The sequence below is a fragment of the Hydra vulgaris genome, chromosome 05 (assembly GCF_038396675.1).
Source record: "Hydra vulgaris chromosome 05, alternate assembly HydraT2T_AEP".
Classification (NCBI taxonomy): Eukaryota; Metazoa; Cnidaria; class Hydrozoa; order Anthoathecata; family Hydridae; genus Hydra; species Hydra vulgaris.
Window position 1 is genome coordinate 37642501 of NC_088924.1, and position 14227 is coordinate 37656727.

General features: G+C 26.6%; 1 protein-coding gene across 1 annotated transcript in view; it reads right to left on the reverse strand.

Annotated features, from left to right (window-relative positions):
• Positions 1–14227, reverse strand: part of LOC136080362 (mucin-2-like) — a 200982-nt gene that overhangs the window by 26663 nt on the left and 160092 nt on the right. Inside the window, 1 exon segment of the mRNA XM_065796978.1 lies at positions 11145–11302. Coding sequence (XP_065653050.1) covers positions 11145–11302 — 158 coding nt within the window.

A 14227-nucleotide genomic window follows, 5' to 3' on the forward strand; every position in this document is an offset into this window, starting at 1 on the left:
TGTACTTTCTGTAAACTTGCGGTCAACTTGTAAGGCAACAGATTACTTAAAACATGAATTTAAAAATAGTATAAAGAACATACTAAAAAACTTACGGCATTTTAACAGGATTTATGTAAGCAGATTCTTTTGCGTCGTTGTTTTTGCTGTTATATTCACGGATCCGAAGAAATTGTTTGAAACAAAACAATTTTAACGTTATAATGGTGTTATATTTGCTGTTATATTTGATGCCACACGTGACAGCAAATATATCAGCAAAATATCATTGAAAAAAAAAGAAGTTTAAAGAAATAAAGTTTAAAAACTATTCTGAAATAGTTTAAATTTTGTGCAGCTTATCATTACCATTACATAATGCTTAGCATTAAATTTAAAAGGAATGCACAGATGTGCTGAAATTATTTTAAACTCATTTTTCAGTAATTTAAAGGAAATGCTTTCTTGTGAAAAACTTTTAATTCAATTGTTACGGGAAAAGTAGTACAAGAATAATTTACAGAGTGATTGGTCTAAATAAGTAAGGATGCATAATTCCTTTCATTGAAGCATTGTCTTTCTTATTACAATCTCAAGAAATTAATGACTTTACAGCAGTGAATGAGGACACAAACTTGGAATTGTGACAATCTTGGAATAACAAATTCTTAAGGAAAGGCGCGCAAAAAGCAAGAAACGTTTGTCTTTTAATTTCAGATTTTAAATACCCCTTCATTGTATTGCATAAAGAAAGATAGTAGACGGTAGAACGTCTACTATCTTTCAATAAATCTTTACTCTTACTTATTTGGTAAAAGATAAAAGCTTTTACAGTATTCTTTTTACTGATCTTGTTGCTCCAATAGGCCAGTTGGAAAAATGGAATCGTTATTAAAGATATGGGTGCTTCAAAAAAAAATACAGTTGAAGTAAAATACTTCTCAGATGACAACATATGAATGATTTTTTTAAGCATAAGGAATGCAATATTTCGCAATGCTGCTGAACATATGACATGTGTAACTGAACTAAATTATGATTTAAACAAAGCTGATAAATTAAAATGGTCTAAATACTATGGCTTTGTTTCAAAAAGTATACTATAAAACATTTCGGGGTTTGATGTTACAAAATAGCGTTTGTTTGATCCTACCCACGATTTGTTGAAAAATCTCATTCCACTTCAGATAGAATTATTTTTGTCTTACGCCATTTAGAACAATTTTTTTACTTTGTTAGAAATCAATGATCGGTTGCAAGGGTTTAGCTATGCTAATGATATTGAAAAGCCTAGTATGATAGATTCATCAATGCAGATTCATGTAATCTCGACAGGGGCCAAACTTTGACTCTTTAAGTCTGATGAACTGCTTGATGATTTGAAGATACATGCAAAGTATGGTCCGCAAAATTTATATAACTTAACACAATATGACGTTCACAGTAGATCAGGGTAAAAAATGATCAAAGTCAGATTTAAGGATAATTAAAGAGGTTTTATGCCTTATTGTTTGCATATACTGTTTGTTAGAACACTTTTATCGATCTCCTTTTTTCGAAACTGATCGGCCTTTTCCAAGAGATATTACTAAAAAAATGCTTTGAACAAAACTTCAAAGTAGACTTGTTCTTATATTGCTCATATAAACGTTAACTAAAATTTTGATTTTCCAAAGTAAGGCTAGTTGTTTACTTTTTAATTTTGTAAAAATTAAGTTGTAAAGTTTAAAAAAAATAAGTAAGGATATAAAGCTTTTATTAAAATAATTGATATTGTAAAGATTTGATAATGCATTTATTGACACATCTTTAAAAATATGAAACCTATCTCTTGGTTTGAGAGGTTACGTGAAAATTAATTCTTTTCATTAATAAGAAATTATTTTTACAAGATATATTTATGGTGTTTTAATTATGTTAAAAATATTTTATATGATATATTTTATGCTTTACTTGTAATAAGTGCATTTTAAATAATGTTATATATACAAACGATTGATTTTAATTAGTTTTATAATGTACGCATTCTGAGTTTAGATTTTACTTGAATAAAAACAAAACATGTTTAAAAAAATATAATGCCATACTATGCAATTAGCTTAATTTTTGAATAAAACGGTAAATATAACGCCATTGGATAACAATTTAACAGCATTTTGCTACTATTTATATTTAAATAACAGCATTTTGCTGTTATCTTTGCTGTTATTAAAATCAATATAACAGCATATGTTGATAAATATCACCATAATAACACCATAATGACCCAAAATAACGCTATTTATGCTGTTATATCGTGTCCCAATGCTGTTATCCTTTTGTTAAATACAACAGCATAACTTTTTTGTGTGAATTTGTCATAAAATGTAAATGGGAAAAAGACACCGGAGCATAAACATTACAACTTATATCAGGACCTAAGTAGGTGAGTGTAAGTTTCACAAGTTTTTTAAAACCACCTCTTGAATATACTAAATTGGCAAAAGCGTATTTGCTAATAAAACAGTTTCTTTTCTTTGTTTTTCTAAACAGAAAAACAAATTAAAGTTATAACATTTTTTTCTTTACCAGAAATTTTATTCAACTTTGAAAACTTGATTTATTTATTGATTTTTTTGTTGCATTCCAACTAGATTAAAACTCTTTGAGCATGAGATTTTAGGAGCAAAAGTTTTTCCAATATAAACCTGCTTTCACAAATATTTGCCGTGAAGCTCATAAACATATGTTCAACATGCAGGCTGTAATATTATTGAATCTTGTGTTTAAAATAACCTAATGTTTTCAAATATTAGGTAGGAGCTGCGTCAAAACAAAAACCTTTTACATAAATTCTCTGTTTATATTCATCTAAAACGTTTACTTAAGTATCATGTTATGATTTTCCAGTACCGAGTTCCATTGATAGAATATCAAGATGTTTAAGCCACCATCAATATGTATTAAAACAGCAAAACCTCTAACTTTTGCTTAGTACCGTTGATAATACCCTATAAAATCCTATTATCAATATGTGCAATTGATTGGATTTTTTTTATTTGCAATATTTTTTGCATCTTTTTGATAATTAGCTGCATATTTACTTGCTGTTTTCTTTTTTACACGTCTGGCAGTTATGGTAGGTTCAGAAAGTACGAAAGTATCTTTCGAACTTCCACCAAAAATAACAATTATGTCAGAGAATCAGTGCGTCATACTTTTGGATGAAATAATTTTAGATCCACCTGCAAATGTAACTTCTTTTGCTCATTTTTTAAGGAATGCTGCTGAATTAGTAATATCGGGTTCAATTTTGTTTGCTTATTAGTTGGAATCCTGGCAGGAAGAAAGTACACTTTGTTCTGATAATAAAAGATTAGAAATTCTCAGTTTAATCTTCTAGTCCCTTAGTGTATATTAAATGTTGTAATTTATTTCTCAGAAACCGTTTATAATGCATTATTTACTTTCTGCATAATAGCATAAAGTAAATAATGCATCATAAACGGGTAATAGCTTCCTGAATGGGTGCAAATTTATCCGATTTTAAGCTTTTGATGTTTGTTTCTGAACAGAAGTTTTGCTTAAGATAAATGCAGGTTTCTTTATGCAGAAAAAATAAAGAAATTACTTCAGACAACTTAAATTTTGTTTAATGAAATTACATCGTTTTGCTTTAAAGCCATTCGTACATTATAACAAATGTCAGACATAATAAATAAGGCAGTTAAAGAACTTTACAATCATAACTGAAAAATCCTTGAGCAATTTGTTAGGTCGTTAATCTAATTTTTTTCAAGTTGCACAATTAATTTTAAGACTTTTTATCTAGATCTAGATCGGAATAGGCGGTTTGACCACTTAGTTCCATTCTACTTTAGGCATAGTTTAACTTTCGTTAGTTAAAGTGACTAAAATACCCACCTCGTGTCGAGATTAGACTAGGCAAAAATTATTTCGCTTAATGCATGAAAAAGCTCTTATGCCTAATCATAGTTTGTAACACTCCCGCGCTTCATCGCAAGCAACGCCGAAACCGTGAATAATAAAAAATACCCAATCGAATTTTAAAATGTAACGTAAATTATATCTTAACAGTATTAAAATTTTTCTCCTTAGGCGGCCGCCTAATACGCCAAACCCTTGGTCCGCCCTTGATATGTACCGACTTTCGGTTGGTTTTATTTCTGCAAAGCTAAAGGCAACAAACCTTTGGCTTTGCAGAATTGTAAATTTACTATTTATACTCTCATATATAAAAATCCAGTAAAATAATTGATTTCATTACAAAGTTTAATTTAACTTTACATGTTGTTTGGCAGTTGTCAATTCTTACTGAATCTTGCAAATAATTTATCCCTACCTTACAGACTAGCTAGAGCTCTGAACGTTTCAACGCTTGTATCGTCCTTACTATAAAATGAGCATACTGACAAAGCAAAGCATTACTGCTTCATGACTGAGAGTTTTGCAAAAACTCAGAGCTTTTAAAACGATTGCCATCTTATATATACATATATATATATAAATATATATATATATATATATATATATATATATATATATATATATATATATATATATATATATATATATATATATATATATATATATATATATATATATATATATATATATATATATATATCATAACCTCTAATTGGTTGTCAGAAAATTTTTCCGTATTTTATTGACAAAAAGTAAAAATTAAAATGCAGGACCGGAATTTTTTTTTTATCACTTGAAATACTGCTTGCCCCAAATAAACCCTCAGTTGTTGTAGCAACACTCGGTTGCAAGTCAGGCTATTTGTCAGCCAATGTAGTAGCACTCCGTTGCGAATCAGGATATTTGTTAGTTGATGTAACAGCACTTTGTTACGAGTCAGGCTATAAGTAGCCGATGTAGCAACACTCCGTGCATGGTTTACAGCAAAAGAAAATAAGAATAAAAGCATTTTATTAAAAAAAATAAGAATAAAAACATTGTTTATACAATTAAAAACATTTAGAATGTTTTTAAAAACATTCTGGTTAATTAAATTTGCGTTTTTGCGATTTTATAAAAAACAATTAATTTGTAATTAAATTAATGGTTTTAACTTTCTAACAGCACGGAAATGTTGGACGAAAGTCAAAAGTATTTAAAAGTGACGTATTTTTTGACCAATAAAATATTTTTTACCTTCCGTACTCCTAAATGCAGCAGTTTATAGAACTATATATATATATGTATATATATATATATATATATATATATATATATATATATATATATATATATATATATATATATATACATTATTAATTAGATACAAGCCTGTTTATATCGTAAGAGTTTTAGTGTATGACAACATTTTAATTGTCACAAGAAACTGGTGTCGTCATGAAAATACCATGATCCTAGAATATTAACTGTGATGTATGTGGTGTTCTGTACACAGCTAGCAGAACACTAATTATACAGGATATAGCATTAATGGTATTGCAATTGTATCCTAAAATTAAAAAAGAGATGATTATTGAACCTTTGCATTCTCTTGAATTCCATCTAATAACCAATTACAATTTTAGAATATAATAGTCCCATCATTAAATTAAATTTTGCTTTACTCAACTTTACATTGCTTTCTCATGATATTTAATCACACCTACCTGTGTATCTGCTCAGTTGAAGATATGGTTACTTGTGTCATGTTAATATAAAGACTCATGCGAATCATTATATGCTGCCCACATGGCCTTTGGAGCAGAAGTAAAAAATATGCTCCAGAAGAAACAAATCAAAATAATAAAATATTTTATAAAATGTCGTGTTTTAGTGGTTCTATCATGATTGCTTGGTTTAAACTCAAAAGTAGAAAATAGACTCTCTACACTTGCTTGTGAAAAAGCCACAGCAGTGACTACCCAGCACATCTTCCTTTTTGGGTATTCATCAATTTCCTCAAAAGCTGATTTAACTTTTAAAATTTCTTTTTCTTACGATGACAGTCGTCCATAAAGTTTGTACTAAAATTGTTTTTATATAATAAAACTAATTTTGGTCGCACTTCTCAACTTTTCTTTTTTATTTGGCTGTTTATTAAACTTGTCTAATTCTTCATCTGAATTTGATTTACCTAAAACTGAATAAAGTGCTGTAGATGGTTCAGCTGTATTTCTTATTTCTTGACTGTTGTTTTTAGCATCTCTTTTATATGTTATTTTCTGACGTTGCTTTTAGATTTTTCTCATAGATCTGATTCTCTTTTAACAATATTGTACAATTAGCATTAACATAAACTGCGACTAGAAATACATTACAAATTTCTTAGTTTTTTCAGAGCATACCGAACCTTTGTCAAAAGTTGGGTAGAGTATGTTTCTTTTAAAACATCCCAATTAATTAGCTGCAAAGTGTGAACAACGAGAACATCACCTTGATTTTCGTATGTTTACTCCTTTTTTAAGAAAAGGAACTAAGGTTATATTTATTTGCCCAAAGAGCATATATTCTGTGCATTAATGCTCCTCGTGTTCCTCATCCATGTTTTAAAGTAATTTTTAAATTATCATACTCAGCAACATAAACTACATAACATTTTACAAAAAGCAATTTTATCAAAATTAATTAAAAAAAAAACGCTCTTCTTTTTTTGAATGTATACAAAAGCAACTTTATACACATCAGCTCAAGGATAATTTATAAAATATTAAACTTTTAAGTGCCTAAAGGTGAGCATCAAACACTTAACCCTCAATCTATACCTATAGTATTAATATCAAAGTATAAAGTGCTTTTCTTAAAAATCATAAAACTTTAAATGCATTATTAATAACCGTTTAATTGAAAAAAATAACTTCATAGTACTTAGGAATCCTCTTCTAAATCTTATACTTTGATCTTCTATCAAAGAGAGGAGTTAGCTTAGAGCCGGCTCCGGAGCCAACTCCACCAAAAAAAATTTCAGCCTCAGCTCCGGCTCAGCTCCTTGTAAAAAACACTACCTCAAGATGGCACCAGCTCCGGAGCAGCTCCAAATCCCTGCGCCCACATATTGCTTTAGCTAGTTGTTCCAGAAAGGGTCCTCTCAAGTATAATTGGAATTAATTTCGCTGCTCACAATTTTGACTTAGGCTGCTCACAATTTTGACAATTTTGAAATAAAAAGTTATTCTTCGCTGCAGGTTCATAACCATTTAATATTCACTGCTGCAGAATTATGCAACCGAAATGAATATTATATTTGCAAAAAATAGATTCGTTTGTTTTAACAGTATATTTCTAAAAAGACATTTCCATATTACTAGATCAATTGTTCTATTTTTTACTTGCTTTGTGCATGAAACACCACAATTCAAACTTTCAAAACGCTATAATTCATACTTTCAGCAAATTAAGCATAAGTTCTGTACCATCAAATCGCGCCTTTTAAATCAAACTGGAATTTAGCTTTAATTTCTACAAAGTAGAGGGAATCAAATTTGTTTATTGTAAAAGTCTTTTGGAGGGCCATGTTGAATAGATAAATGGAGAAAAAACAATCTTTTTTATAAGACATCAAATTTATATCATTAATATTTGCCTTCATTAGTACTTAAAATAAATTTAAAAGGTGGTTATATTTAATTTATAATAACTGCACATTTTTAAAAAGAATTTTGTAATAAAACTTTGCTTTTTTTTAGCATATAACTGCTTCCATTTTTCCATTTAAAGACTCTAGTTATAAACTTTCTTCTTAACTGGTAGAGCTTTTTTGGATTGTATTTCATTTTTCAACTACTTCTCAACTTTTCTTCATTGCCTGCCTCAATGTAACAAGACGAACAAGCACACTTTTGTTTCTCTTTTTTTACTAGAGAAGCATCAATTTATATTAGGAAAAGTTTCTTGTCTTTTTTTCTATCAACAATAACAACATCAACAACAAAAAGAAGAAGATTAGAGAGACAACGCTTATTTAGCCAATTCTCCAATGTATAAAAAGAATTGTTTCTTTACCCTGGATTCCTGGAATCAGTCCTAAGTTACAAAGAGTTTTTAAAAAGGCAGGATACGCACCAGTGTTTGAGTCTCCAAAAAGTCTACTTAGTTCTAAAAATAAACCTACACTACCAATTAATTCCTATCCTGGTGTTTACAAATTAGAGTGCTCTTGTGGCAAATGTGATGTATGTGAAGCTGGAATGAAGATATCGCCTCGGATATGCTAGCATCAAACAAGTCCATAACAAGGTAAAAGGAAAAATTCAGCTGTAGCTGAACATTTCAAAATTTGCAAAGGAAATTTCCACTAAAATGGTTGCAATACCTTAAAAATAGAAATAAATAGTTTTAATAGGAAAGTGAGGGAAGCCTTGGAAATACAACACAACGAAAGTGGTTTCGCGAAAATGGTCTTAACCAGGATGATAGCGATTATGTGACGACATCATTTTTAAAACCCATGTTCAAATTCTTACGTCACAAAAAACTATCTTAAAAAACTCTCAAAAAAAAGCTCTTAAAAAGAATGTTTTGTAAAATGTTTTGTAAATTTAGACGGTTTTGTATAATATAATTTTTTTATAACGGTTTTTAATATACTTGATAACGAAGGTATCTATATTCCCTCGAAATATTGTAAAAATAAATATATTTTTAACAAATATAGAAGGCAATCCATAAAAAGGAATTATTTAAATATATATATATATATATATATATATATATATATATATATATATATATATATATATATATATATATATATATATATATATATATATATATATATATATATATATATATATATATATATACATAGACATATATATATACATACATACATGCACACACACACACACATATATATATATATATATATATATATATATATATATATATATATATATATATATATATATATATATATATATATATATATATGTATAAATATATATATATATATATATATATATATATATATATATATATATATATATATTTATACATATATATATAAAAAGAAAGAGAGAGAGAGAGAAATTATGGTCTTTCTAAAAACATTTTTTTTAAACAGATATTCTCCATCCGTTAAATCCATTAAATATGTTCTATATAATAAAAAATACTGAATTTAAAATTTTATATATGTACATATATATATATATATATATATATATATATATATATATATATATATATATATATATATATATATATATATATATATATATATATATATATATATATAAATATATATATACATATATATATATATATATATATATATATGTATATATAGATATACATATATATATATATGCATATATATATATATATATGTATAAATATATATATATGTTTATATATATATATATATATATATATATATATACATATATATGTATATATATATATATATGTATAAATATATATATATGTTTATATATATATATATTTATATATATATATATATTTATACATGTGTATAATAGGGTTATGACTTTTGAACTTTTTCGAAAATAATTTGTTTCCTATGTAGTAAATCAATGATTTTTTGCTCATAAGTAAAGAAAATAGGTTTTATTCTAAATAATTTTTTAAAAAAGTCACCAACAAAACGGATTTTTTTAAATTGTATAAAGTAGCATTAGCTGAAATTAGCATTATGACTTTCTGAAAGCTAAAATCATTTTGTAATGTCGAAAAGATTATTTTTCAAAAAGTTACTATTTTGAAACCACACAAAAGCTGTGAATGCTTTTACAGTGAGTACAACCAGGGCTGGACAAAGTAGGTTTTTTGGGCTTTTTTAAAAAACAAAATGCAATAGAATTTTTGGGTTTCTTGGGTTTTTTGTTTTTACAACTTAAGTTTTGAAAACTATTATTGTGACATTGTGATTTTTTGCTAAAATTTTAATATGTTAAACAATTTCTTTTTGATATTCATTGATTTTTCTGGAAATTTCCGAATTATGATTGTCATGCAGTCATTAATATTTGATTTTTTCATTTTGATAAGGATATCTAGCATTTAAAAATAAAACCCAATGAACCCAAAAATCCCTTAAAAAACCGAAAAAAAATCCAAAAAACCAACAGAATTAATAAAAAGTGGGATTTTTCCAGCTCTAAGCGCAAGTGATTGTATCCAGGGCCACCGAGAGGAAGGTGCTCTGTGATAAGACTATATAGAATTCTTGGCCCAGGTTTGCTACATCGATTAGGAAGGAGGCGTGAACTTCCTAAGTAAATGCTCATTCCCGGTGCTCTGTGATAAAACTATAAGGAATTTTCCCTTTGGCCCCCTTCTCTATGATAAGACTTTAAGAAACTGTCCCTTTGGCCCCCTTCCGAGAGAAAGGGGACCAAAAGGACAGTTTGTCCCATGCGGCATATATCCAAGGGGCGCCAAATGAAAAAAGGAACTTAAAAAAAAAATGACGGTTCTTTGTCTATAATATAGGGGAAATTTTGATATGCTCTCCCAGAATGCTCTCCCAGGCAAAAAAAAAAAGAAATATCCTTTTTAAAAACAGTAACGGCAATAGCATCAAAATTAACTTCCAAATTTGATCTGACGCAGAATATCAAAAGCTTGAAGGTTCAGAAGAACAGTCCACAGAAATACATCAAAACCAAACCTGTTACTAAACTAGTAATATCTTCAAAGTTATCACCCAGCAAAGCAGCAACCATTTTTTGACAGTTATCTTAAGATGGGATTGACATTCAGACTTCTTTCCAGTCTTGTATATTCAGATAAATTATTAAAGGGTTTGGTAACAATGAAGAAATTAAGAAAACTTTATATTTAGTAAGGTAGTCACTGCACTTTGATTGCAAACTAATTACTCATCAAGATTGTTTTTCCAGTAACATGTAAAGAACTTCGAAGAGCTCAGAAAAAATTTGTGGTATGTATGGTAACATCAAATATTTCATTTGCATGTAATTATATTCATCAAGAAAATGGAGTTGTTATTTTCATTACTTTACTGTTATTTCATTACATTACTGTTATTTTCATTAGTATACAATTATTTATCGATTTACGACTCAGGAACATGGAATCACAAAAAAGTCATAACCTTAATATATATATATATATATATATATATATATATATATATATATATATATATATATATATATATATATATATATGTAGAAATTTTTAAAAAGTTTACCAAAGCGCTTCAGAAATACTCGTACCTCCAACTTTAAAAATAATCTCATTGTTAGCGTAGTCAACTTTTCCAACTATGTATAACCCATTTGTATGGTTTTCTATCTCTTCCAAAGAGTAGGAATCTGGTTGCCGATCAAAAAAACATGCAATTGTGCAATTTCCCAAAATGACATAATAAAAACTAAAGTTTAAAAGAAAAATTGTTCAACTATAACTTCGATTTTAAAACGTTGAACAAAATTATTATTTATAATAATTTATCTATATTTAATTAATTATAATTAATTATAATAAATTATAATTAATTAAACAGCATCTAAAAGAGCAACATCATTGAAAAACTTTTCAATGATGTAATTCTATAATATTTACATGTATTTATTAATTTGTGACATAATATTTACATGTATTTATTAATTTGTGACATAATATTTACATGTATTTATTAATTTGTGACATAATATTTACATGTATTTATTAATTTGTGACATAATATTTACATGTATTTATTAATTTGTGACATAATATTTACATGTATTTATTAATTTGTGACATAATATTTACATGTATTTATTAATTTGTGACATAATATTTACATGTATTTATTAATTTGTGACATAATATTTACATGTATTTATTAATTTGTGACATAATATTTACATGTATTTATTAATTTGTGACATAATATTTACATGTATTTATTAATTTGTGACATAATATTTACATGTATTTATTAATTTGTGACATAATATTTACATGTATTTATTAATTTGTGACATAATATTTACATGTATTTATTAATTTGTGACATAATATCTACATGTATTTATTAATTTGTGACATAATATTTACATGTATTTATTAATTTGTGACATAATATTTACATGTATTTATTAATTTGTGACATAATATTTACATGTATTTATTAATTTGTGACATAATATTTACATGTATTTATTAATTTGTGACATAATATTTACATGTTTTTATTAATTTGTGACATAATATTTACATGTATTTATTAATTTGTGACATAATATTTACATGTATTTATTAATTTGTGACATAATATTTACATGTATTTATTAATTTGTGACATAATATTTACATGTATTTATTAATTTGTGACATAATATTTACATGTATTTATTAATTTGTGACATAATATTTACATGTATTTATTAATTTGTGACATAATATTTACATGTATTTATTAATTTGTGACATAATATTTACATGTATTTATTAATTTGTGACATATACATTAGGCTAAAAACAGATTAGAGGGATAATGACATAATACATAACATTAAAAATAATTAAATACAATTTTACATTCTGTATGATATTTTAATTTTAGAAAGTAAATGTTTAATAAATAAGTTTAAATACACATCATGCAAAATAAAACAACTCAGAACAGACAGGTTTTTGGATAAGGATGAGAGGCACATGTATATAACAGTTATCAGCATAGTGGTGTCTGGTGCCACATCATTTCATTCTTAAACTTGTAAAATTTAAACTTTCAAATATTTTTAAACTTGTAAAACTTAAACTTTCAAAATGTGTTACTGTTAAACTTTCAAAATGTGTTACTGTTTGGAAAATCTGAATTTAAGAATATCATAGACTTGATATTCTTAAATTCAGATTTTCCAAACAAAGATAAAAAAAAAATGGTTACATTGGCTACTTTTATATAAGAATACAATTACCTCTTTGAAAATGCAAACATTCACATATAAATTGAAAAAAAGCGTTTGCATTTTTTAAGTGGTGATGGTATTTTTTTTACAAAATAAAAAAATTTAAAAAACTTTGATTTTAACATAATTATTTTAAGCATAACTGATTTTATTTCATCCATTTATGAAAATATTCTTTAAAACCCAGGTTAATAATTTAGTATTAATGAGAAAATTATTAGAACATACTTCTCGAAAATAATATTATAGAACAAGTTAGTGGAAGATATTTTTGTTTGCTATTGAAATAAATCGCAGAAAAAAATAACTGTAAAATATTGATAGAATAAATTATTATAATATACTACTAAAAAATGTTAAATATAGAGAAAGTATATTTAAAAACAATGTTAGTACTTAGTAAATGTTACTAATTAGGTCCGCCTAAGTAGTAACATGTGACCTTGACAAGCCGTGATGCAGTCATGGCGCACTTGCTTCAAAAACAAATAACCCGTGGGTCAAACTCCACCTCTGGTTAAGTTTTGCGACATCGATTAGAAAGGAGGCGTAAACTTCCTAAGTAAATGCTCAACCCCGGTGCTCTGTGATAAGACTAAAAGGAATTTTCGGAAAACCTAAATAAAATTAACAACAATACTCAATTATGAACCAATAGAGACACAACAGAGGTGCTATCTCTATTAGTTTTTCATTGAGTATTGTCCAGGTCACATTGAAAACCTTTTCTAAGATATTGGTCTTATTGACCTCAGTTTTTTTAGTGTGCAAAGTACTATTCACGATTTAGTGATGTTTTGGTTTTGATATTTTTTAAATATATTTATAATTTAAAACTGCAATATAACTAGTAAACATTCCAAAATAGCAGAATGATTGTATAATTGTATAATAATAACTTTGATATATAATACAATAAGTATAATATGGTGAAATGACAAAAGCATTATAAAACACATATAAAATTCCAATAAACATTATTTTATACAACTATTATATATTATAAATAAAATATAATAAGATATCACAACGATACAATTTTATAAACATGTAAAGCTCTGACAAACTTTTATAGTATGCATAGTGTTACACATGATAATAGAGATTTAGATTTTATGCATATTACATGTGTAAGTATTAGTTTATCGAATTGCTTCAAAATTCAAACTTTTTTGAAAAAGAAAGAAAGTTAAGTTGGAATTACATACACACAGTCTAAAACTTGTTTAAATAAAGAGGCTTTCCATTGTTATTGAGAAGTAGAATAGTTTTATATCACCTGCAAACATAATAGATTTTAGGCTGTTTAGGACTTTGGGAAGATTGTCAATAGAAACAAGAAACAAATACGGAACATTGGGATACACCATATCTAGTTTTTTAAGATGTTATTTTCA